This window comes from Parasteatoda tepidariorum, chromosome 7, assembly GCF_043381705.1.
Source record: "Parasteatoda tepidariorum isolate YZ-2023 chromosome 7, CAS_Ptep_4.0, whole genome shotgun sequence".
Taxonomy (NCBI): Eukaryota; Metazoa; Arthropoda; class Arachnida; order Araneae; family Theridiidae; genus Parasteatoda; species Parasteatoda tepidariorum.
Window position 1 is genome coordinate 75,160,085 of NC_092210.1, and position 27,291 is coordinate 75,187,375.

Below are 27,291 nucleotides of genomic sequence, written 5' to 3' on the forward strand. Positions count from 1 at the left end.
TGTGCTAATATAATGAATTTCGACAGCATTTAGTAGACACTATCAGATAAGTATATTCATAAATTAATTCTTCCCATTTTACATAAGTATTTTCTGCAACTTTTATTCTATTATTGCTTTATTAGTGAATTATTGATTTTCACTTGAGATTTTTGTGCATACAAATACCTTTTTCGTTAAAAAAAAAAAAAAATATCACATGAAAGCAAGTACAATAAATTGATACATTTTTACCACTATTTCACATTAGAATTTACACCTTCATATGGTTACAATAAGTATTGTATAAAGTAAATTTAAATAAAACATTACATAATAAGTTCTGTAATTCATAAAAACAATCACAGTAAAAAAATATAAGCTATGTGATTATGCAGAAACAACTGCCTAATTTTCCTTAAAAGGGAATTAATATCTAAAGTGTATTGTAAATTTAAAAAAAAATAAAATACCCAAATAACTATAACCGTGAAATAATCTTGTGTAAACATTAATTAAAACAGAATTTCTTGATAGTACCCTATGGTTTATGTTTTTTAAATAAAAGAAATAATGTTTGGGCGCTTTACATGCCAACTATACTAAGAATTGATAATTTGTTTTTCCAAAAAAATTTCTTTACTTAATAATAACAATAAACTGCACTACAAATATGTGCACTCAAATAGTTAAATTTTTTACAATAATTTACATAGAAAAAATGAAGAAAAAACGTGAAAAGTATTGGTCATCCAGGTTTAACATTCTGTAAAAATTTTAATAATTATTAACATGCTTATTCAATGTACAGTACACTTTTATTGGGCGTAACAAGCTAATTGTAAAAAAAAAAAATCTACAATGGGGAAAAAAAACCCATTGGGGATTAAAATAATATTTACATCAATGAGAAAAAGCACTTTTGAATTCGATTTTACCTCACAGATAACTTTCTACCTAATATTGCTTATAACTTGCTAAATAAAGGAAATAAAGTGATGAAATTTTTCTTGTGTTCAAAGTTTTTAAAATAAGCAATAAAAAATTTAAACATTTATCCATTTTTAGGCACTGTGACCCATTTAAACAATTGTATATTAAAGCTTTGAAATTAAAAAAATTTTTTTAGTTATTAATGAAGACTAGTATACATTGTAACATTAATTTTAAAAAAATTATAAACTCATTCTGTGTATAAGGGGAAAATGTTTTGCCCAAATCTGCAAGTAAATTTCAACTAATCTCTGCATATTGTAGAAGTGAAATTGAGCATTCCTTTAAAACTTAAGTAAACTGCACTTACGAGATATCTTAATTGTTGTTTAACAAAGCACAACATTATTCTTCATACAGATACTGGAAGTGATAAGTTACAAATCTTTTCAGACTCAAACAAATTTCTTATTTAAGTTTACACAAATAAAGATTTTTTTTTTCTTTTAATAATATCAGTAATTATGTTAAATGTAATAAATTTAAATAATAAAAAAAAATTTGCCTGAAGAAAAGTGCATATATTTTGCAGTATCAACTTAATAGTTACCGTATATCCTGGTGTACAAGTCAACATTTCAAAATTTTATGAAAATGAGGGGGTTGACTTATACACCGATATTAAAGTCAGACATTCGATGATCGTGAACTATCGATGCATAATAAACAATGAGACAGATAAAAATAACTCTGTATCAATTTAGCCCTTTCATAAACTATTTTAAAAATGCTATATACAATTAACTTTGCATTTTCTCTATTTTCTTTATATATCAAGGTTCTTTTTAAAAAAAAAAAAAAAAACTTTCAATTATGTTTGGAAAAAAAAAAAGAATAAAAAAAGTTGAGACTATTTATTCAAAAATATTTCAATATTTTTGACTTAAGAAATTAAGTATACTTAATTTTCTCACGTTCAATTTTAAAATTGTTCAAACTTTTTTTTTTTGTGTGTGTGTGTGGTTAACTTCTATACTGGGATATACGGCAATTATCAGGCCTATTTTGCGTTAAGTTTGATTAAAAATATAGTATTTTAACACCTTGAATGCCCTTAGTTATATTAAATAACTTATTTTTAATCAAAAAATTTAATAAAATGTTTACACAATCACATGGCAATAGTACTGCAAAGATCATTTCAGTTATCCTTGCATAATACCCAAATTGTCGTACAAGTAAATTAATAAAATTGCGTAAATCATTTTAAATGTTCAGATAATACAATTCAGCATAATTAAAAAATTGCAAAGCAATAAATATTTAAGGTAATTGCAAATTTCATTAAGTCTTCATCAAAAATTGGTTTTGAACACTTAAATTTTTATTTATTATGTATTTCTTTCAATTTTAAGACATTTAATTATTTAATAGCTAATTATTATGCATCAGTCGCTTTAAGTTTAATTAAAAAAATAGTATTTAAATGCATAAGGTACTAACTTTTAACATACTGAATACTTTCAGTTAGTTTAAATATCTTATTTTAAATTTAAAAATTTGATACGTTATACAAGCATAAGGCAATAGAACTGCATAGATCATTTTAACTATCCTTGTATAATAACCAAATTGTTATACAAGTAAAGCAATATAATTGCATAAATCATTTTAATTATTCATAAAATACTATTCAGTATAATTAATAAATTGCAATGTACTGAATAAAGGTAAGATGAAATTGTATTAAGTTTTTGACAAAAATTGGTTTTGATAATTTAAATTTTTTTTCCTTCAAATTTTTAGAGTATTAATTATTTAATAGCTATTTATTATGCATTAATCACTTTAAGTTTAATTAAAAAAAAAACAGTATTTAAATGCTTAAAGTACTTACTTTTTAACATCTTGCCTTAGTCATTTTAAATATTTTTTATTTTTAACTTAAAAATTTGGCATTATGTTATATAGTCACAAGGCAATAAAACTGCATAGATCAATTTAATTATCCTTGAACAATACCCCAATACTCCTACACATAATTCAATAAAATTGCATAGATTATTTTGAATATTCATAAAATATAATTCAGCATGATTAAAAAATTGCAATGTAATAAACATCTAAGGTAAGAACAAATTGCATTTAGTGTTCATCAAAAATTGGTTTTCAGATGAAAAAATTTTTTCCTGTCAATTTCTAGATTATCAATTACATAATAGCTCTTTATTATGCATTAGTCACTTTAAATTTTATTAAACAAATAATATTTAAATACTTAAGGTACTTACTTTTAACACCTAGAATGCCCTAGTTATTTTAAATAACTTATTTTTAATTCAAAAATTTGATAATAATGTTATACAATCATAAGGCAATAGAACTGCATAGATCATTTTAATTATCATTGTATAACACTTAAATTGTCATACAAGTAAAATTGCATAGTTCATTTTAAACATTCATAAAACACAATTCAGCATTATTAAAAATTGCAATGTAATAAATATTTAAGGTAAAAGCAATTGGATTAAGTTTTCATTAAAAATTGGCTTCGATCATTTAAAAATATTTCTGTTGTTTTTTTGGTCAATTTTTAGAGTACTAATTACTTATTAGCTATTTATTATTCAATAGTTGCTTTGAGTTTTATTAAAAGCAAATATTTAAATACTTAAGTTATTCACTTTTAACACCTTGCCAATAGTTATTTTAAATAACTTATTTTTAATTCAAAAATTCGACATGTTATACAATCATAAGGCAATGAAACTGCATAGATCATTTTAATTATCGTTGTATAATATTCCAATTGTCATACAAGTAAATCAATAAAATTGCATAAATCACTTAGAATATCCATATAACACAGTTCATTATCATTAAAAAATTGAAATATAATAAATATTTAAGGTAGAAGCAAATTGCATTAAGTCTTTGTCAAAAATTGGTTTTGATTATTTAAAATATTGTAAATTTATACAGTATTAATTATTTAATAGCTATTTTAATTACTTAATAGCATTAGTCGTTTTAAGTTTGATTAAAAAAAATAGTATTTAATTCTTTTAACTGTCTAATACCTCAACAAGACATTCTGGAAACAAGTTATTTTTATTTTAGAAATTTTTAAATTCCTTAAATAAAATACATTGATAAGGCATTAGGAAAACAATTAAAATTAAGAACAATTTTGAACACCTTGAATGCCCTTAGTTATTTTGAATAACTTCAATTCAAATATTTGAATTATATTTTAAAATGCAATCGTAAGTCAATAAAACTGCAAACTTCAATTGCTATGATACAAAAATTATCATACAAAAAAAATCTATAAAATTGCATAGATTTTTTTTTTTTTAAACATATTCTGTTTTTACGGTGTTTATTACTTAAAACCTTTTTATTATGCACTTGTTAGTTTACACACTTAAGTTTAATTTTAAAAAATAATATCCCTGATCAATACTACAAAAAGATATTCTGAAAACAAACTATAGTTTTTGATTTAGGAAATTTTTATTTCCTAATATATATTGATAAGTAAATATGGAAATAATTCTATATATATTATGATAATTATATATATATATATATATTGATAAGTAAATATGGAAATAATTCTAAAATTTAAGACCAATTTTATGACACCTTAAATTAATTTGACTCATTTTAAAATGTTATACAATTATTAGTCAATGAAACTGAATAGACCATTTTCAATATTCTTGTATAACAGTCAAATTATCACACAATAAATTGATAAATTTGCATGGATCCTTTTAAATATCTCTAGTTTTAAAGTATTAATTACTTATCATGCATTTGTTGCATGAAGTTTGATTTAAAAAAAATAGTTATTCAACTCCTTAAGGTAAATTTTTAAACAGCTTGAATGTCTTAGTTATTCCTAATAACTTTAGTTTTTAATTTAAAAATTTGACTTTTAACTGCACAGATAATTTTAATTATTATTGTAATAATACACAAATTCTCATAAAAATAAGTCATTAAAATTGCATAGATCTTTGTAGATATAGTCTATTACAAACCATTCTCAAGTGCGAATTCAGAAATTTTTCACAATTAGAGGCCTTACTTTCCTTACAATGATAATTTCATAATAATTAGGTTAAAAATATCAAATAAACAAAAATCTTTCACCCAAGAAACAAATATTTTTTACAGTATTAATTATACAACAGCTATTTATTATATCTTCGTTGCTTTAAGTTTGATTTATAAAAAAAATAGTATTTAATTCCTTCTGCTGCTTGATACCTCGATAAGACATTTTAAAATGTTGCACAATCATAAGTCAACAAAACTGCTTAAACTATTTGAATTAACCTTTTAAAATATTCAATTTGTTATACAAATAAGCCAATAAAATTGCATAGATTATTTTAAATATCCACATAATACAGTTCAGCATGATTAAAAAATTGCAATGTAATAAATATTTAAGGTAAAAGTAAATTGCATAAGTCTCCTACAAAAATTGGTTTTGATTTTAAATAGATTATTTTTCGAGGTGAATTCATTTAATTTTTTAACTGTACATTCTAAAATTTATTTGCATAGATTTTTAAAAGGACACTTTAGAACCAACACACTTTGTTAAAATCGTCAGAAAACTACAACACATGCATATTTTGTTTTTTTACATTTAAATTTTTCTAAGACATGAATGTTCACTATACATGTTTTGTTCGCATAACACGAGTGCATAATTTAAAATTCCTTTTGCCAGACTTATTGCTCAGCCAATCCAAAACTATCTTATTCCCCACAATGCTACTTTAAAAACATATGTAAAAATAGGTATGAGTGATAAATAAAGATGTTAAATGATTTTTTTATGCACAGATTTATGCATAGTCTTTTTTACTTTTTAAAGATCTCTTTCGATTTGCTGGCAGTGGGAAACTAATGAAAAGTAGTAAAAATCAAGACTCCAGCATACCTTTGCTAAGATGGCAGTACCATACAATCTCCTATCATTTATTTTAGTTTTGGGCTCCTACAGCTTTCAACAACACAGAAGGACATTTACAAGAGTTTAATACATGATTTGTAAAAAGATTTGTATACTTATGGTAACTGTACATTGCTTTATACAAAATCAACGATCGAGATACGATTGTTCAGAGTTCCGTGGTATTAAACTACGGTTATCTAATAAGTAGCATTATATCTAATTTTGGCGTGGGAGGGCGCCAATCCTTCTGCATGTGACCAGACGCCCTATATATATATATATATTTATTTATATTTATTTTATTTATTATATATACAAAATAAATAGTAATTATACTTTTCATTCGTCACTAACCATTAACAAAAGGTTCTCTCATAACACATTCTCAAACCATAGTTCCACTCAAGTTTTTTATGTATATATATATATTTATGTATAATACGCTACCACAAAAAGGTAGTCCATTTTTATATAATATGTGCATTTTATACATTGCAGAACATTTTCATACCAGAAGGGGGGACTTCTCTCAAAAGTTGGAACTTTACAACCTCTCTATATATATTTATGATACATGGTTCTGGGTACGAAGGAGCTCTGATATGTAGCATGTGCTGCACTCTGAAGACATCACATTATTTTAAATAATTAAAATGACTGTAACTGCCTATAAACATGAATATTTGTTCCCTGTTTCCAAAAGTTTTCTTTAGCTGCATAGTTTATATGAGAGCTTCAACAGCTTGATAAAGTTGCATCAAAACCTGGATGTGCACTGGTAAGCATGACCGACGATCACATGTTGCTGGGTCTAGTGCTAACCAGGATAAAGTGTTGTAGCCTTCAAGAACATACCTGTAACAAGTTTCATGTCAGACAAATTTCAACTTTTTCTAATTTAATAAAGGCTTCAAATTTCAAAGATTAAAGAATATGAACAAATATCAGCATTTGCAATTAATATATATATATATATATATATATATATGTAAAATAAAAAAAGGCAAAATCAATAAGTAAAACTGAAAAATAGGATTTTTCACTTTTCCAAAACTTTTTCTCTAATTAAAACAGATTTTTTTTCTTAAGGCCGTTTTTCTCTATTGTTAAAAAATAAGAATACACTAACTTTCATAATTTTTATGAAATAATTCAAAATTGGCACGATTTAAAATAAAATTATTAAAATAAAGAATTATTAGAATAGAATAGGTGATTAAAAATGTTATTATATATGTCTAAGTCAGCATCAATAGGCTGAACTAAAAAGAGAGAAAGAAAAAACAGGGGTGTAGTAATTATCTTTCCTTATTGCTGCTATTTCCTACAATTTTGATTTTTTTTTTCTATTTAGAGTAGTAATTTTGCACAGCTTTTGCTAGCACAAGTTTTTAAATGACTTACTTATTCCAAGCTAATGAATTTTTTACTATTTTAATGCTTCATTAAACAATGATTAACATACTTTTGGGTCAATTTTAGAAAATAATATATATCACTATCATTTAGAGATTTTAGATTAAACTCAGTTAGCAATATACCTGAGCACATCAGTTGTTAGATTTGAATCAAGAGGATGATAATTTCTTGTGTGAGGATTAGCATGTAGCAAATCATCTGAGCTCTGTTGCACAGAAGGTGAATGGATTAACAAAGCAGACTAAAAATAAAAAAAGAAATCATACATGAATTCAAAGGTTTTTAAAATAATTAAAAAAATGCTGTTTCATTAATAATTTTTATCAATTGCAACAATCAGTAACAAGTTCAATTTTGACACTACTCTTACCTTAAGGAAAACTGGACACACATTCTGTAACTGCGGACAGCTAGACCAAAACCATTTGGGCAAAGGACCAGTTTTAGCAGTAGACACATAATAGCCTAAAGCAAGAGGTTGTTGGAGAAGTTGCAAAGGTTCTTCTATAGTGTCTATGGGCAAATTTCCAGAGCCCTAAAAAAGCAAGGATAAAATAAAAAATCAGAACAATTTTATATTTACTTTTATATTAAGTTGGAATCATTATACATGTTTTTATACTCACCCTATTTGGTCCCCCATGATGAAATGGCGAATGACGTCCACCCAAACCACAACTGGGACTACCAGGCTGTGATATGGAATCCCTACGAGGAGAACCACCAGGACTTTGTGGTGGGCTCTCAGTCCATCGAAAGATATCATTTATATCTGAACCAACGGCAATGTCATCATCATTGAGTGCTTGGAAGATATCATCATCAGCTAATGTTGTGGATAATGGATCTATGTGCTCTTGCTGGAATGTTGCTTGTGATGACTAGGGAATAATTTTAGCACAAATGTAAATACAGTTGCTGATTTATTAAGTCAACTTTTAATATTGAAAAATAATGGGCAAAAGATTGATAAGGGCTGATAACTCAATTTTTGACTTAAAGCAAAACTTTTTTTATTTAAATTGCACAATGAAATACCAGAAGTTAGATTAAAATTACCAACTTCTTTAACCTATTGTATTGCTTTTAATCATTAATCTGTTTTTTCATTGAAGTTCTACGAAACGTCAAATTTAGCTATAAGGAAGAGAGAGAGAAAATTAAAGCTCCTATGTTAAATGGTTTTTTTTTTTATTTTATTTGTCAGCTCCTTTTTGTTTCAATTAAAAAATTTTTACAAAAAATCTATTTATTTCAAGTTGGATTAATTTGATTTTTTTTTTTTTTTTTTGGATTATTTTGAAACTAAAATTACTTTTTTTTCCTCACATTTGCCAATCAAAACTCACATAAAATGTATAAATAGTACTTAATATTATTCTAAAATCAACATTATAGCTCAAACGGATGTCATTCATATTTATAATTTTAAAAAAATACTTTAACTAATTACTAAATAAATACAGTTCTTTTTATTCAAGCTCAACAAACAGACGAAATTTATAAAGAGAGAGCAATTTTTCAAATATCCAATGAAGAGTAGATGAGGAAACACTAAAAAAAAATTTTTAATTAATCTCCACAGAACCAGCTCTTATTCATTAATTATAAAGTACTTTTAGTTAATAATAAATAACTATTAATAATTTAGTTAAATAAACAAAAAATAAATGGGTAAAATCAAATATGTTTAATTAGGAGTAAATTATTTAACATACAGAAAATTATAATTTAAAAATACCACACCCCTTTTATCCACATTTAGTTAACATTATAGTCTATTCTGAATATTGAATTATAATTTATATACAACTCCCATCCATTATTTATCTGTATTTTAATTTTAAATGCATTTTTAAAATTAAAGTCCAAAGAAATATTTACACTAGAAATGTCTTAAACAGTTACAAACATTAATATTTCAAAAATAAATATTTTTTCCTTCTGTATGTAGCATTGCTAAACAGAAGATTTTAAATTTTGTAGGATATGAAAAAAAGAGGAATATATAAGTAAGCATTTACTAAAATTAAGTATAGAATGCAAGTATTTAAATAAATAAAAAAAACAACTTGTGTTTTAAAAACGCAGTGCAACATACCTGAGTAGTGGCAGATGTAGGGAAGACTAGGATATGTGTACAGGAAGCATCTTCAGGAGTACTGAGAACACATGAGTTACAACTACTACTAAAACGATCATCAGGAGTGAATTGGTCAGCCATTACTCTAAGAGCAGAATCAGGTTCTAAAGACACCAGGCATGCAGAGAGAATTGCAGGCATGTCTGAGGGCCCCAAAACTCCACACTGGTGGCAAAGGTCCCGAAGCTGCCGACTGTAACGGAGTAGTGACTTGCGACTAAGCAGCGTTGCCCAATCTCGAAGTTCTCCGTGACCTAGACGACCCAGTCTACTAACAACAAGTCTCCAAGCATGATAACATTTAGAGAGCACCTGGACAATAAAATCGAGAAGTTTGTGGAGTGCCAGTTTCCTCACAGACACTTTTTTCCGTCGAGTCCTGAAAGAAATATTCCAGTGTGAGTAAAATCAATCATTACTTTAGGCTGTTACTGTTAATTGTCAATCTTTGTGACATTCTCATGTGTCACACATTATTCTTATGTTTTTAGATGTTATATATAAATCTCCTAAGCCTAAAAAATAATCATGAGATACTAAAAAAATTTTTCAAATACAGTACAGAACCCGTTATCCGGAAATCAGAAAACCAGAACGAAATTCGATAAATTTTTTTCCCTCATAAGATTTTAGGATTTTTCCTTCCTTTTTGTTTACCATCATTTGTTTGTTTTGCTTACCATCATTTTGGAAATAATTATTAGTTTATTACTTCATCGTTTTTTCTTCTTTTTAAGATTATTTCCAAATAATATTTTTTTAGTTGGGTTTAACAAAAAAAAAAACTGCTTTTTGTAGCGATTTAAAAAACTGGAAAAATCAGTTATCCGGAATTGGGATGGTCCCGATCGTTCCGGATAATCGGTTCCCTACTACTATTTTAATTTTCTGTATAGTTTTGAATACTAATTATAAAAAGAAATGCACTCAGCAGTCTTTAAAAAAAAACAATAATTGAAAAAAAAATAATAATAATAAAGCACCTATTGGGAACTTCAATGTTGATGCAACATGTCTCCAAGACATCACCCTTATCATCAGTACAGCTAGCAACCAACCATTTTTGGTCTTCCGTCAAACAATATGTACAATATAAAATACTGGATTTTTCTCTTCTATCACCAAACATTTCACCCAATTCAGTTTGCTTGTCTTTCTGAGGAGCCAAAGTAAATGCCTTACTAGAGGGTGGGGAGAAGATGGAGTTCCTGGCCTATAAGAAAATACAAACAATTTCACTCAGTTTAATAACCAGCCAAACATGTTTCAAACAGCTAAATATTCTACTCCAAGTTTTTAAAATATGCAAATAAAAAAAGTTTTGCATAGATCATAGGCATAAGAATAAACAATTAACAAAAAAAAAGCCAAAAAAAATTTACTTAGAGAAATTTTGTTTAATGCAATGCACATAATACATAAAAATGAATAATGCCAATTTTCATTATTTTTCTAATTTACATTTATACATTTTCTTTTTCTTTATGACAATAGCATTTCTTGGCAACCATTGCTACATATTTCCACATGGTTTTTAAAATCTCAATGATTAAACAAGACTTTAGAGGGTTCGGCAAATTTCAAATGACATATTGAGTAACAATCACATTTTATTTTGACCTAATCATCCAGCAAAAGATTACACCACAAATCCACAAGGATTGGCAATCGATATTTCCACAGCTATTGTTAGATCTCCACATGGTTTTTAAAACTCCATTATGACGTACCACAAATTCAGAACGCATTTAATTGAGTAATCATTTCTCGACCCAACTCGATCAGTGACTTTTTAACAGTAAATCTATGTGGTTTTGTCTACCATTTTTATCGGTAGTAACTAAAATGGACTTGCACGTTTTTTTACATTGTAAACATAAGTTTGTAAATGATTTTTTGACCAAAAAACCACAAGCTAAGACATTTAATTTAACCGATAAGTTAAACAAGATGTATAACAATTTTGTCACATAATAGTTAAATCAATAAAAAAATGCAATGTTGGTTGAAATCAGTAACTTCCATAATTTTATGCTGTTTGAAATGTGAAAAGATTAGTAAACAAAGTAGGATCAATAAATTTACTTCCGCAACTGGTTTTTTCATATTGAAAACAAAAACAAAGATTATTCAGCCAATCTTTTAAGCAAGATAAAATATATAAGTTAATCTTCTTGAACAACAGTTAAATAAAATCATGTCATGCTAGTTGCATTAATAAATGAGGAAATAGTAAGCTAAGAGAGCTGAAGATAAACATAGTTCTGCAACATAATTTTTTTTCATCATATTATAGCAGGAATCAGATAAAAAATAAAACAAAAATCGGAAGTCTGGTGAAAAGTGGGGGATTCTCATACCTGACAGCTCTAACCTCCGACAGTTTCTAAAATTATTCTTTTAGGAATATGAGCAACAAAGAAGAAAAAAAACACAATAACAGTTGTAATTAACATTGCTGTAAAAAAAAAGAAAGAAAGGAATTTGCTTAAAAGCATAACATTAATCGTGAAAGGATTATTAAATTAAATTAAGCTAAGAAACATAATTTTTCAACTGATCTTTCTCTATCAATAATGGATCAAAGCCAATATGTTCTATTCAACCACTGTGTTAAACAATAGTGAAAAAAAAATTATGAAAAAATATTTTAAAACAATGTGATAGTTAAATTGTGAAAAAAAATTAGCAAATAAGGCTGGACCTATAAATGTACTTTTGTAACTGGTTTTTGACGCAAAAAACAAAGACACATAATTTAGCCAATCTGTTAATCAAGATATATAACATCCCTGTTGCATAATAGTTAAATACATTTTTAAAATAAATGCCATGTTAGTCAAAATACAAAGTATCCATCAATTTTATGCTGTTTTAAATGTGAAAAGATTAGTAAACAAAGAAGGATCAATAAATTTACTTCGGCAACTGGTCTTTTGCTATTGAAAACAAAAACCAAGATGACTAAATCTGATGTCTTAAACAAGATAATAAATTAAAGTCAATCTTCTTGCACAAACATGTCATGATAGTTAAAATAAATAAATGAGGGTAAACTACGAGAGCTGAAGACATTAACAGAGTTCTGCAACAAGTCTTTTGATACAGAAACAAAAGCTGAAGTGTTTAATTTAGCCAATCTTGTAATATAATAGGAAAATAAAAACATGTATAAAAAGTCTATCAATTTTGAATTGTTTTAAATGAGAAAGGGTTTGGGTTAGCAAATAAAGCTTGGCCAATAAACATACTTCTGAAACTGGCCTTTTGATAAAGAAATGAGCTGTTTTATTTAATCGTTCTATAGAACAAGAGAGATAATCAGGGCTCGAAAAACCACCCGTCCTCGGCGGTCAAAAATTCCCCGCGGACAACGAATTTCTCGAATCCGACGTCCGTTCAGGCGGCCCTTTTCCCGTTAATGTTCGTGATACATTTTCAATTTTTGTTGAAATATATCTTAAATTTTAATGGGTGTCATTAACATTTAAGATACATAACATCGTTAAACACCAGAAAACTTTAGCCATCCTAGCCCAAGCTATTTATAAAGACCTAATGCAGCAAAATGACCCACAATACAGCAACATACAGCGCATGGTGGAATTGATGTTTTTTCTGTCTGGGAGTACTGCAGCGGTTAAAATAGGCTTTTCAGCAATGAACTTAAAAAAAAACACATTACGTACTGTTCTTACACAAGAAGCCTTAGAAGCAATTATGAACACCTAAATGGAAAACCCCCTTCAGATTTCTGTGCAGAAACCTCTAAAAATCATTGGCTTGATTGTGGAACTGGCAAACATCATATTTGATTATTTTAAAAAACGCTGTACCCTTGGATAAATTGACATTCCAGATAACTTGACCTTTGTCATTAAATTATTTCATGAAAGAAATACTAGATTACTATTAGTAAATAAGAGAAAATTATATTTTTATTTATTTAGAAGCTACGGGTTAGTTTCAACGTTGGTTGTTGGACAAGCCGTCCTCGGGGAAGGGTAAAATTTCTGAGTTTTTTCGAGCCCTGGAGATAATATAAATTTTTTTAAAAAAACACTTATGATAACAGATTGATAACAAATAGTACAAAAATACTGTTCAATTATATTAAAAAATAGTTGAATTGACTAACGTCTCTGCTTTTCATAAACATGTCTTGAGCTGCAGCTGGACCAAATCCTGTGAGGGATTTTGCAATAGTTTGATGCATAAACATCTGATGGCATTGAGAAAATACAGAAAAGGCTAGAGCTTTTAGTTGATCTTTGCGACGTTCATTACTCTCCATGTGACCAAGACTAAGTATTGAATCCAAAGTTATAACCTGGAAAGTAATTTCAAATTATTGTCACATTAAAATCAAAAGAAAAACAGTAAACTTCAGGATTTTTAACTGAATACAAACTGGAACGAATTTCTATTGTAAGGTTTACATAAATTTCCCTGATGTTTATAATTACATTTTAACTTTCAAGAACGAAATTGCATCTCTGTTGCATAAAAGAATTTTCTAATTAAATGGATAAATAATAGAAATAAAAAAAATAGAAATAGTGATTCACAACATTTTTTGAACAACATGCCACAAAAATTAGAAAATACAACAGCAATTAATATAAATAACATAAAGTTGCAATTGTAAAATATAATGAATTTAGATCATATTTAGTAAAAACAAAGTGCTAAAAAGTGTATGTCTCAAACCATGGTAGTCTCCACAGAAAAACTTATTTTTGTAGCAAAATTATTTATGTTTTTGTCCCTGCAATAAGTTAATGTTACATAATGGAAGCATTTATAGACAATTCAATATTTAATTAAGGTTCCTTTCCTTCTGCAAAATAAAATAAATCATTAAAAAAAACAGTAATAATTTGACTTTTGGGGTGTTGTTTATTCTTGAAAATCCCTGCAGATTGTTTATAATTACAGTCTAGTTTTAGAACATTAGATATCCTGCTTCCGTGTTTAATAATTACATTAATATCTCACACACGCATAACTAATTTTTTACTAAATGCAGATAAAGTAAATAAATAAAGGTGTGAAGTGTAACTAAAGTTGAACATTTATAACTAAATTTGAACAATTCTAAATAAAAGGCAATATGTTTATAATTGCTTTTTTTTTCTTTTTCTAAAAGAGAAAGAACAGAAAAATAAAAATTTTCTTTTACCTCAAAAATTATATTTTGCTATTAATCAGAAAGCAAATTTCGGTGCAAACGATACTAATACAAAATCAGATTAATAAAATGTAAGTATAATTAGTTTTGGAAAACACAATTCTTTAGCTTCCAATTTTTTTTTCCCTCACCAATTTCATGTGTATTAACTCTTGAAAAATTACTTTTAACTGCAGACACTGAGCTCCGGCCAAAAGCAAAACTTGTAAAACAAAATGTTTACAATCAAGTTTAGGTTTGTCATAAGTAAATAAAAGAAGAGTGATTAGTAAAAAAGTTAAGTTTTTAAAGTCAATAACTTCCTAGCAGAGCAACTTTTTCTTCAAGATTTTTGTGTACAATTTTATTACAATTATTAATAATTAAGGCTGCTCAGGAGGCAAGATCTTTGGCATGCATATTATATATAAATATATAAATTTTAATAAAAAAGAGTCATACCTGTAAGTGAACATTATTTTTCATAGGTTCAGGCAGAAACTGCAACATGTGAGTATAAGACCTGAGAAGTCCAAGACTAGCTAGACGATAAACGTCGGCATCTGCTGAACCATGAGTGAAAGGATCAACAAGATATATAACTACAGTTGGTGTCTGCTGACTATCTTCAGTATCTGCTGATTCAGTAACAGGAGTAGAAGGAACAGAAGGTTGTTCAGTGGCAGCATTAGCATCTACTTTTGAATCTAGTACAATAAATATACATTTTTTATTAGCATTTATAAAAATATAAAGAGAAAAAAAGTTAGAAAAAATAATGTTAAATTAAAAATAAAAATATTTTCAAGAATTCTTAGGCAAAATTTTCTTGCTAGGGCAACAAATAAATATATAACTTTTACTGTTGAGAATATCACTTTGATTTAATACAAAAGAGACATTTTTATTTCTAGTGATGATGCAGTATCTCTTTTAAGCTGATCAATGCAATGAAATATTTAAATATTTAATATAAATTAAGATTTATTTCACAAGAGTTGTTTTTATTTCTAGCAATGATACAGTATCTTTCTTAAGCATGCCTGCATCACATTTTATTCATTAGTATTCAATCTTTTAGCATTAAAAATTTTGTCACATTCACCTTTACCAATTTTCAAATTGTCTGAGCCCATAAATGTATAGTGATGCAGATCTGCATTGTATTAAACCTCATCTCTTTATGTAAGAACCTTTGCAAGTATTTTTTATTATGTTTAATTTTATTTTATAGTTCAGAACTTTAACTAGAATCTTTGATAGTTTATTTCCTTATCTGAGGCAATTTTTATTGTTGGCATGTACAACTTTATTTTGGCAGGTGCTACAAATTACAATTATATTATAAAAAGTAATTTTGTTAGTTATGTATATAAGAATTTATGCTTTAAAAATTACATAATTGAACAAAGAATTGTTGAATGATAATATAGAACTTTATTTTGGCAGGTGCTTTATTAGTACAACTTTATTTTGGCAGGTGCTACAAATTACAATTATATTATAAAAAGTAATTATGTTAGTTATGTATATAAGAATTTATGCTTTAAAAAATACACTATTAAACGAAGAATTGTTGAATGATAATATAGAAATACAATGTTATTTTTTTTTTAAAAATTTTTAACAAATTATGTGGGTTTTTTTAAATAACCTATTTTGTTTTATCACACTAAGTTAGATGTCATCTTTTCCTTAAGCCTTACAGCTAAATAGGAATATTTCAAAGGAAAACGTTTAATGTATGTTTCTGAAACTTTTTTATAAATAAAAAATTCTAAAATATTAAAAATAAAAAAAAGGAAGAAAAAAAAAAGAAATTTGGATTCTAGAAAGAACCAATTTACAACATTCTAATGGACATAAAAATAAACAGCAATTCATTTATGGAATAAAAACATACACTTTTTTCATTATCACCAAAGTCACAACAATGGTGGATTATTCTAAAAAACATGGACAAAGTATAATTTTTATTTAAAAAATTAAATATGTAATTTAAAAATTTGAGAAAATAATGAAAGTTTTTCTTTCTATTTTTGCTCTTCAATAAAAAATTAAAAAAAAATTTAAAAAAACCTTTTATGTTTCTTTAAAAAAAAAAAAAAAGTTTCTTTAGTGCAGAACAAAGGTTGAAAAAATAAATACCAGCTTCAGGTGGCCTCAATGCTTGATCCTTGTCTGGATTTTCATTTCCTGGTGCTCTTGGGGAAGAAACTGATAAAGGTTTTTCAGGAGGTTTTAAAATAGGTGGGCTATCCAGCAAACTGCTATCAAGTGGTTGCTGAGATAAATGGGGGGCTAAAAAAAATTATTAAAACATTATTAAATAATTCAAATTAAGGAACACTCATTACAGATATTCTTAGAAACAATTTTATTTCAATGTTAAGTACCTAAATGGTTAATATGCTAAGCTCAAATATTTGACAAATTCTAGACAGCCACAAACACCCAGAAAAAAAGTCTAAATACAGCAATGATAATTTAATTTTTAAAAGTAAGACAAAAATGATTATGCAATAAATAGAAAAGAATTGATAAACAATAAACTTACATTGTGATTTTTCTGAAAAAAATTCTTTTTTATTTAGAAAAATGTTTGACACAGCAAGGTTTTGAGAAAAAAATCTTTGACATAAGAATTCAAATTAATATTAGGTAGATATGTAATGCCAAGGGCAAAAATATTTTTTTGATATAACAAGGCTTTAAAGATATGATATAAAAGTTTGAGATAGCGAAAGTATACTTAAGTTAATAAAGTGAAAAATTGTAACACTTTTTGCAATGTGTTTTGAGTTAGCATTATTTAAGAAGTATCAAGAAACTAATTGAATTCAAATTCATTTTTTATAAGACTTTTAATTTCTTACTGTACATTTTGTTTTTAATTTATACATTTACATAATTTTTATTCAAACTAATAGCGATTAAAGCACACTATAAGGAATTTCAAACATCTTATAAAATGAAACAAGTTAGGCTTTGTCAAGCATGGTTCTTTAATGGAGAATTAAGCACAGGTTAATACTCTATAATAAAAGTACATTTTATCACAGTAGGACCTCGATCAATTGTTTCTCATGAGACCGTTCATTGCGAACGATTCATATAAGAAAATAATTAATGCAGATCAACGTAAGATATTAAGTGTAATATGAAAAGTAAGAAACAGGTAATAAATAGTCTTAAAAATCTTACCAAGCTTAAATCTTTACAAGCTTAGTAAAATACAAAAAAATTTTAATTGAAAAAATTATGAATGTAATGCAAAAATACTTATTCTGCAAACAAAAAAACACCTTTAAGTAAAATACTTACTTACTGCAAAATACTTACTATTCTTATAATTTTTAGAAAATGCTTTTTTCTTCTCAGAGCAAAAACAAATTTTAGACATTTGTAACAGATTATTGTTCATTTTCTGCACGCTTGCACGAATACAGAATGTGGCTCATTTTTTTAAGACGCATTCAGTGTCACTTTGCTCTTCTCCAGTTTTTGCAATTGTTTCTTGAACCAACAACAACACACATTTTCACTAACTGATGCATAAACATCAAATGTGCTGTCTGAGGCATTTTACACAAACTGCAACAAATCATTTCTTCTTTTTTTTCTTTTCTGCTTCATATTTAGCATCAAGAGTTACTGTTTCTCTTTTTAAAGCGAACTAACTTCAACATTTTTGTTAAATATCAGTAGTAAAATTTCTGAATGATAGATGCAAGAATTCGTTAGTTTCAAAAACTATCTAAACTGGCATTATTACCATTGTAATAATAGCATTTGTGACGGTACCGCCAGAACAAGACGATACACACAGGAAAACGAAAGACGCAGGAACAATTGATTGAGGTTCAAGTATATTATTCAGTTGCACCTGCTTTATATTTCATCAAAAGTTTCTTATTTATGCAACATCACATTACAAGATTTATTATCAGCTCATAGTGCTATTAATTAAAATCTAATTGTAATTAATAGGAGTAAATAATAAAGTACCGTTAAACAAACACAATTTGGAGACAAGATTTCATAAAATTAACAAATAGAGATATAGAAATTTAGGAAAAGGAATGTATAATCACCCAATGCATTATCATAGACCATATTGAGTTTAATTTATAAATCTAGGGGAAAATAATACAGCAATTGCATAGTAATTATCAGGGTGGTTTTAAATCTTGTTTGTAAAGCAAAGAAAAAATAATTGCCAAGTAGTCAAAAAGGTTATGAGTAAGTATAGAATAAGGCAATATAATTATTATTCCTTTTCAGTTTCTATTTCAAGAAGAAAAAATATTGATGTAAAATTTTATAATTTATACTTATACACACCTAAATGATATCGGCAAGCTTGGGCATATAGCTTCAATCTACTAGCGATTGGTCCATCTCCAATAAGATTAAACCAATCATCGATGGGTTCTTCAGCTAGCTTTTTAGCAGTACTTTTACCAACACGCATAATACCATCTCGCAATACTTTTGTAATAGGACAGTGTCTTCCTAATCGACAGAGTTCATATACAGTACTAAGTTCTTTGAAGTACTTTTTAATAGGTGTTAGAACACAGTCATTATCTGGAGCAACAACAACATATGCAATATCTCGACTATTAGTATATGGTTCTAAAAGCAGCTTGTCCTAAAATAGATTACTAAATGTCAGTAAAAGCATAGTATCTAAAATAATGTAGTTTTATATACCTTTACTTTAAAAAAGAAAAAATTAAGTAGAATTAATTCTTTCTTTCACTAGTTATATGATCTAATTTTTATATTCTTAAGTTCAAAATATTACAAATTATTTAACGTATTTGTTTCTAAACAGCACTAAACATACATCTGATACATTTTACAAAATAATTTTGACACAAAATGCTATTTGCATGCATTATTAACATGCATAAAGCAGTTACGAAAGAGAAAGATTAATTTTATGTTATTTAACACATATTTTGCTAATAAGCTAATTTGAATATTTTCATAATAGCTACTGAGAAAATAACCATGGAAATTTATTATGTTATCATGGAAACTTTACTAAACTAACATGTTTACTTGTTTTAGCTAAATGCAATTATTTTCCTGCAATTTTTTTTTTCTTTTAAATAATTATAAGCATTAAAATTTAGTCAATTTAATATTCCTTTAACCAGGGGTCTGTCCAGGCCGAATTTACTACCCTTTAGCGGTACATTCATAAATTTAATTTTAAGAAAAACGGTAGTTTCACAAATTCAACTTTAAGAAAAACGGTAGTTTCACAAAATACTTTTTCTTAAAATTTTATTTTTGTATCCCTTAAGAAACAATAAATCTATATTTTTACCATGTTTTTGTGTTGATTTTTTCAATATAATTTTTAATTTTTCACAATTTATGTCTAAATTTTCACAAAATAGGTACCTTTTAGAAAAACCTAGACAGACCCCTGCTTTAACACATTTATACAGAATGATTTTACCTATGCTATAAAATGAAAATATACAATACGTAACGCTGGAATATTAGATAGTAAATTTTACATAAAAAAAGTGAAAATAGATAGCAACTAAATAACACATTAATTTTAATTAAATAAAACAATACTTAAAATTATTACCCAATATCGTAAGGCAAAAGGTGATAGAGCTAACCAATCTTTGTCATATCCTACAAGTAATGAAGGAATTGGTTGAGGTTCACATTGATCTTCAGTACCTAGTTAAAAGAAAAAAATTTAGCATGGATAAAAATTCTAAATGGAGATTAAACGACATATCAGTCTCTTTCTTGCTTTTAAAAGCAATTATATTATTTGAAAATAAACTTTACAAAAATAGTAAATAGTTGAGCGTTTTGTAAAGGAAATATTTAAAAGGAAATCATCATCAATAAATTTTTATCGAAGAACTTACATTTTGATTCTCGTGATACAACTACTACTAAACATAAAAATGTGGAACAACTAACAAACTGTTCAATTGTTATTCTCCCTCCTTTTAAACTACAGTTCATCAGATTTAATCCTTTTATTTGAGTTTTCAATACTTTAATTAATAATTCCTTTATTCATCAAATACATAAATTGTTTTAAAATTAATTTATTAGAATGTAATTTGTCTTGATTCAGAAGAAATGGAAGAAACTAAATTTAATGTAGCACAGAAAAGTTGACTTTTTCAAATATATTTTTTTTTTAAAAAAAATAATAACTGTTTTTCGATTCTTTTATTTTAGTTTTATGCAGAATCTTAAAATCTACATAACAGGTGGATTTATTTATTTTTAAATGGGTTTTATGTTATACTTTTATTCCAAAATAAAATCAGCCAACTTTTTCTAGATAAATTATTGTGCTTACATAAGTTTTAGTTTACTGCACACTTTACTTTTTAAAACAACTTCATACAGGGTTATGATTTTGTACAGAAAGAATTACAATTTGTGTTTAATTAATTACTATTAGAAACATCATAAAACTCTTAATATTTCTCTGAACTGGTTAAACTTTTCACATCTTAGTGATTTTAGGTATAAATTTTGTCTTAATACCTGGAATAATGAAAGAAATATAGCATAATGAATCAAATAGCTTGGAAGTGAAAACTATTAATTAAACTAGATTATAATTATAAACTGTTTAAAATAATTGTTTTAATATTTTATATTTCCCTTTTTTAAAAAGACTTTCTTCAATTGGGATGGAAGAAACTAATGTAATTTGCTTTTGAAATATTAGTTATTTTTTGTGAAAAATATAGTTTCTGATGTGACATATTAGCATGCTTAGTAACGAAGAAAACCAATTAACAGAACAAAATCTACCTCTGCCGGCTAGTCTGTGGAACTGCCTCCACGTCAATGGCCCTAGAACTGGATATGTGACTTCCCACATTCTCTGACGTTTTTGTTGCACTGCATCTTGGAGAACAGGTTGCAGAGATCGTAATAAATGGACAACGTCCAAATTGCTGACTGGCACTTTAGCTAAAATATGATACAAATATTTTTAATCGCCTAAAATTTTTGAACAATAATTATTTGATTTCAGCTTGTCTAGACTTTGGCAAAGCTGGATGTAATAAATTTTAACCCCTCGAGTTAAAAGTTACATGAGTTTTGTGAAAATATAACCAATATGTAGGACTGGGAAATCATATGTTGTATAACAACCATTTGTACATACATAACCATAAAATAGATACACTTTATTCAAAAATAGATAACCTTTTAAATATCAGCAATGTATTTTTATTAGGTGTGATAAAATTCATTTGCAGTGATCTCTCATTTATACCCGCTCCCTTTAATGCGAGTTTCACCCTTATGAGAGAGCTATTCCCGCAGACCTGACAGGGGATGTAGAAAAAAATTTATAACTTTTACTCGTTTATGCGCTATTTTGACAAAAATACCTCCTACTTAAGCACAACACAAAATTTTTGTCACTTCAAAATAAGAGTCTCAAATTTTTCATGTAATAATGAACTAGATGGGCTAGAAAAAAGGGATTGAAACTTTGAACGGATTAAGTCCAAATCGAGCATGTCAAAAGTAATAGCTCAATATGTGCGATTTAACTTTAGCATGCCATAATAATATTGGAATTTTAAAAACTGTGAGAAAATTAATTGCATTAACTGAAAAAACAAAACGAAACAATAAAAAAACAAGGATTTACAGTGGTATAGAGCGTGTTAAAAAGTAATTACTGAAATGTGTGATTTGAAATTTCCATGTTATAATATAAACCATGTACTAATTGTAGCCAAATAAAAAAGGGGGAAAATATATTACATCGATTAAATAATTCTTTGTTTACAAATTGAATTTAGCAACAAAATTGCTACTCATTAAAACTTTTAAAGAAATAAAAAGGAAAAAAAAACTTTATTTTTTTCTAGCGAACAATCTTTTTAATGTTTCCCGTTTCGGAATTACTTTTCAGATTATCCATTTTATACTTTGCTGTCAGCCTCAATATTTTAGCTGAAGTTCTTATTGATTTTTTTTTCAGTCCCTGCTTCTCAAAGTTACTATCTCGTAAGCGAGATTTTACAAACATAACGAAATTTCCATTTTTGATTAGATGAAACCCGAGAAATTTTTGTCCGAATATAAATAACTGATTAGCGGGAGTCTGGGAACGGTCTTGATATTCATAGAAATCTGCAAATTAGAGGAAGAATCACATGCCTGCTACAAGAGCAATATAATACAGTCAATTCGCTATAACTCGAAGTACGATAACTCGAATATTACTATAACTCGATATTTTTATGAGGTCCCGACCCTTTTATCTTCAATTTGACTGTCCTAGTTGGAAGAAATGCGCTTGGGACTGAGAAATTGCCCTTAGCTGTTATCGGAAAATACCGAAATCCCCGATGCTTCAAGAATGTAAAAACGTATCCTTTGGATTACAAGTCTAACAAAAAGTTTTGGATGACATCAGTTTTATTTGAAGACTATGTAAGAAAATTGGATCGGAAATTCTTCGCTAAAAAAAGAAAAGTGATACTCTTTATGGATAAATGCACAACGCATATTGATCTACCTAATTTGAAAGCAGTAAACTTGCAGTTTCTCTCACCAGACACAACAGCAAAGTTGCAGCCGATGGACCAGGGTATCATAAAGTGCTTCGAACAGTCTTATCGTAAATGGCTTATCAGAAAAATGATCTTAAATATTGTAAGCATTTAGAAGATTTGTAATCGAAACTAACGGTAAGTCGAACTTCCGATATGTCGAAGTTTTTCGTCAGTCCTATCAGATTCGAGTTATCGCGAATTCACTGTATTTATAATCTACAAAATAATTAATACTTTTGAGTTTTTTAAATTTTTTTTTTTTTGCTATATATATAACTACAACACATAATAATCATGTTCAAGTTAAAAAAAAAATAATGTGATTGTAAAAAAAAAAGAGGAAAAACTTGTAAAATATAAAAATTAAAAGAACGTGTTTNAGCCTCAATATTTTAGCTGAAGTTCTTATTGATTTTTTTTTCAGTCCCTGCTTCTCAAAGTTACTATCTCGTAAGCGAGATTTTACAAACATAACGAAATTTCCATTTTTGATTAGATGAAACCCGAGAAATTTTTGTCCGAATATAAATAACTGATTAGCGGGAGTCTGGGAACGGTCTTGATATTCGTAGAAATCTGCAAATTAGAGGAAGAATCACATGCCTGCTACAAGAGCAATATAATATTTATAATCTACAAAATAATGAATACTTTTGAGTTTTTATTTATTTATTTTTTTTGCTATATATATAAACTACAACATATAATAATCATGTTCAAGTTAAAAAAAAAAAAATTTGATTGTAAAAAAAAAAGAGGAAAAACTTGTAAAATATAAAAATTAAAAGAACGTGTTTGAAACACAATTACTTAATAATAGTATTTTCTGTATAGCAAATTCATTAACTAAAAATATTTTTATTTTAATGCTGTGGTTTCATGGAGGAGGAAAAGTATCACATTTAATGCTATATAATAAATTACAGCAGGATTTTTATGATTAACAGATAACATATGTATCATTTAACAAATAGATGAACAGGTGAGAAATAAAATATTCGAAAAATGCTCAATTATATTTATATAAAGAAATGTTAATAACAAATTTGATTGAAATAAGATTATAGGGCTCTTATACAAAAAATTATACTTTTCTTTTTATCTTCAATGGCTGGGGCACATGAATAATACAAAATAGAAAATATAAATATTTAAAATCTGGTAATTCATTTGTCATAATCCTGTTGTAACAAAATAAGAAAAGAAAAAAAAGTAGAAATGTTTAGCACTGAGAACGAATTTCATGCCTGAAATAGTTTAACATCCTTTCAGGGAAACACAAAAATTTCAAGAGTAAATATTATACAAGAGTAAAATCCCCAAACTTACCAGCAAAATAAGGCCACTTATGAAGGCAGGAAGACTTCAAGTTTTCATCCATTTTGTTGTTATTCATATTGTCTACAGCTTGCCGGCCTGTGTCTAATGCAAAAAAGCATACTTCACAGCCATCTGATATTTCGAGAGCGTTGTAATGAGTACTAAACCAATCAATATTGCGATATTGTTCGGCTTTATGAAATAATGAAAATGTTGAGTATATATGTGAGCACTGCACTTTTATGAGATCCACAACTGTGTGCGGAACATGGTCCACTTGAGCGCTTGTTTCATCTTCTAAAGTCTGGCCCAACTCTGGTTTTTTAGGCGTTGAGCTTTCTACTAGAGAGAGACTTTTCCGGCACATAAATGTGTCATACCGGTGACCCGTAATATCGAGTTCATCCTCGTAGAAAATACCCGAGCGATGACTTTGGTGTCTGTTGATAACTGCACTGAAACCACATGTGCACTTATACTGTGGTTCATCAGTTCCAGATGGTATTAGACTACTTGGCAGATTGATGCCAGCGTCAGCACCTTTAGTGTTCATGTTGCACACACATAATGTACAGCTAGCAAAATTGTGATCTTTAAAGAGATTGAGCATTGAATCTGCTAAAACAAGGTTCACTAACAGACTGTGCGCCTCTGGAATGGAGGAAGCTGTGCCACTGCTGTCCACAGAATTTAAGTGTTTGTTCATGTAAGATGAGGCACTGGATGCTGGGCTTTGCAGTTCATAATTCATTGTTTGTAAAGTTCGTTGATCTAAAGAAGATTCCACGGCAAACATGGGCGGCACAAGTCTTTCACCATCACTTCCTGGGATCATAGGATATTGAGAACTAAATTGGAGAAGAAAAAAGAATTAACACATAATAAAATTTAACAGCATACAATAATTCATAGGCATATCAAAAGTTTAAAGAGATACAAAAAAACTTAGGTGTTATAAAGGTTCAAGAGCAAAAGGTATATATATTTATNAAATAATAAACCCTCAATTTCAAGTAATAAAACCTACTAAAAATTACTTTAATCCATAAAAATTGTTCAAACTTATAATCAGATATTTTTTTTTTTTGGTCAATTATATAAAAATGAGGGGAAAAAATCATGAATCCATAAATCAGTTATATCACTATTTATAATATTTTTAACTTATTTTTCTATTTAAATACTTTTATACAGTTCTAAATAATAAGCAGAAACAAACAGTATAAGAACAATAAATATAAATATATATATAAAAAAAAGTGAAATGATTAACAATAATTCATAGACTATATAGTAAAACTATTATAAAATTACTATAATAAAACTATTAATTCATGTACTAGTTGTTTTGCAGACAAAACAAAAAATAAAAAAAGAATATTTAGTGGTTACTATAGCAAAAATTAGCGTGTATAATACTAGTAACCTTTTTATAATAAAATATTATATGCGTACTAATATTGGAAGTACACAGCCTGCAACAGCACTAATTGCAGCCTTTGAATGGTCATTTCAGGCCCTTAAGCTAAAAAAACTACAACGTAGGCAAAAGAAAATTTTTTGTTTCACAAACTTACTTTTATCTACTTAAAAACAAACTTAAATTGAAAATTTCAAAATATAGACACACTCTAAGTGAAAACAGATCCAAATCTTTCAGAAATAAACAGCAACCAAACTGTTTAAAAAAAAAAAATTTCAATTAAATAATTAAGAAATTTTATAAAAATGAAAGATATTAATTATTTATATTAAGTTCAAAAAAAATTTTTTTCTCCAGATAAAAAGTTGAGAGCCAGCTATAATTTAATTAAAGAAGCTAAAATAAATAAGACTTCAAATGCTTTCAAGTATTATGAAAAATTGCATCAAGGAATAATTAAATTAGACACTAACATTAATCTATTGCTGCCTCTCAAAACAAATTCCCCCTCCCCCCTACGGACCTTTTCTGAAAAATGTTGTGTCCTCCTAACAAATACGATTAGAATGAGCAAAATAAATAAATGCAAAGAGAAGCATAAATATACTAACTTGGAATTCGTCGCAAGTCGATCAGGATGACTAACTTGTGAATTAGACAAAGTTGTGTTGGCAGGAAGAGGAGCAGATGACACAGTGTGCGTCCAAGAAGGTTTGTAAATGTGATCTGATGTTAAGGTAAGTGGTTGCAACTGGCTTGGCAAGGTAGTTAAGGAAGCATATCTTTTAGAACCAATAAACTTGTACTGTACAGGTAGCTTGTAAACAAAAGACCAATCCTAGGCACACAATTCAAACAATTTTAGTTCAAATGTTAAGAGAGGTGCTAAATTCGAATAAGGGAAACAATAAACAAAACCTACTTTGACAGGTTCATAATATGGACTGCATCCGCCCTCCAAATAATTCTCAGTACGATCACGGTAACAATCAGTACTGTCTAGTGTTGAAAGGTCGGTTCCACATTGCACACCAGATGGTGATGGAGCAGTGTTAGATGGTGGAGTAGGAAACATGCGGGCAAGTTCATTCACACCTATTGATAAGTTTTAAAAACGCGATCCTTATTAATAAAACAGCATTCAAAATTTGATTAAGAACTATTTTAAAATTTCCCAAAACAAGAAGAAAAAAAAACACCAAAAAAGAAATTAGGAAATTTCATCATACCTAAAATTCCAATGCCAGAATTTTTGCACTTTCCAGAATATGGATCTTCAGGTGTTCCGGCTAATTTACAGGATGTTGGGGTTGACGGAGCCTAAATATTATTAAT

At 27.5% G+C, this 27,291-nt stretch overlaps 1 protein-coding gene across 1 annotated transcript in view; it reads right to left on the reverse strand.

Annotated features, from left to right (window-relative positions):
• Window positions 1-6,478: 6,478 nt before the first annotated feature.
• The window catches only part of LOC107452211 (mediator complex subunit skuld), a 58,583-nt gene continuing 37,770 nt past the window's right edge, over window positions 6,479-27,291 (reverse strand). Inside the window, exons 12-27 of the mRNA XM_043039343.2 lie at window positions 27,186-27,276; window positions 26,879-27,051; window positions 26,568-26,794; window positions 24,543-25,381; window positions 21,445-21,606; window positions 20,240-20,337; window positions 18,970-19,279; window positions 16,774-16,926; window positions 15,088-15,332; window positions 13,594-13,785; window positions 10,439-10,668; window positions 9,414-9,834; window positions 7,939-8,193; window positions 7,683-7,847; window positions 7,435-7,553; window positions 6,479-6,748 (exon numbers count right to left, since the gene is read on the reverse strand). Of these exons, the coding sequence (XP_042895277.1) occupies window positions 6,616-6,748; window positions 7,435-7,553; window positions 7,683-7,847; window positions 7,939-8,193; window positions 9,414-9,834; window positions 10,439-10,668; window positions 13,594-13,785; window positions 15,088-15,332; window positions 16,774-16,926; window positions 18,970-19,279; window positions 20,240-20,337; window positions 21,445-21,606; window positions 24,543-25,381; window positions 26,568-26,794; window positions 26,879-27,051; window positions 27,186-27,276 (3,813 nt within the window). The 3' untranslated portion in view covers window positions 6,479-6,615. The remainder of the gene's footprint in view (window positions 6,749-7,434; window positions 7,554-7,682; window positions 7,848-7,938; window positions 8,194-9,413; window positions 9,835-10,438; window positions 10,669-13,593; window positions 13,786-15,087; window positions 15,333-16,773; window positions 16,927-18,969; window positions 19,280-20,239; window positions 20,338-21,444; window positions 21,607-24,542; window positions 25,382-26,567; window positions 26,795-26,878; window positions 27,052-27,185; window positions 27,277-27,291) is intronic.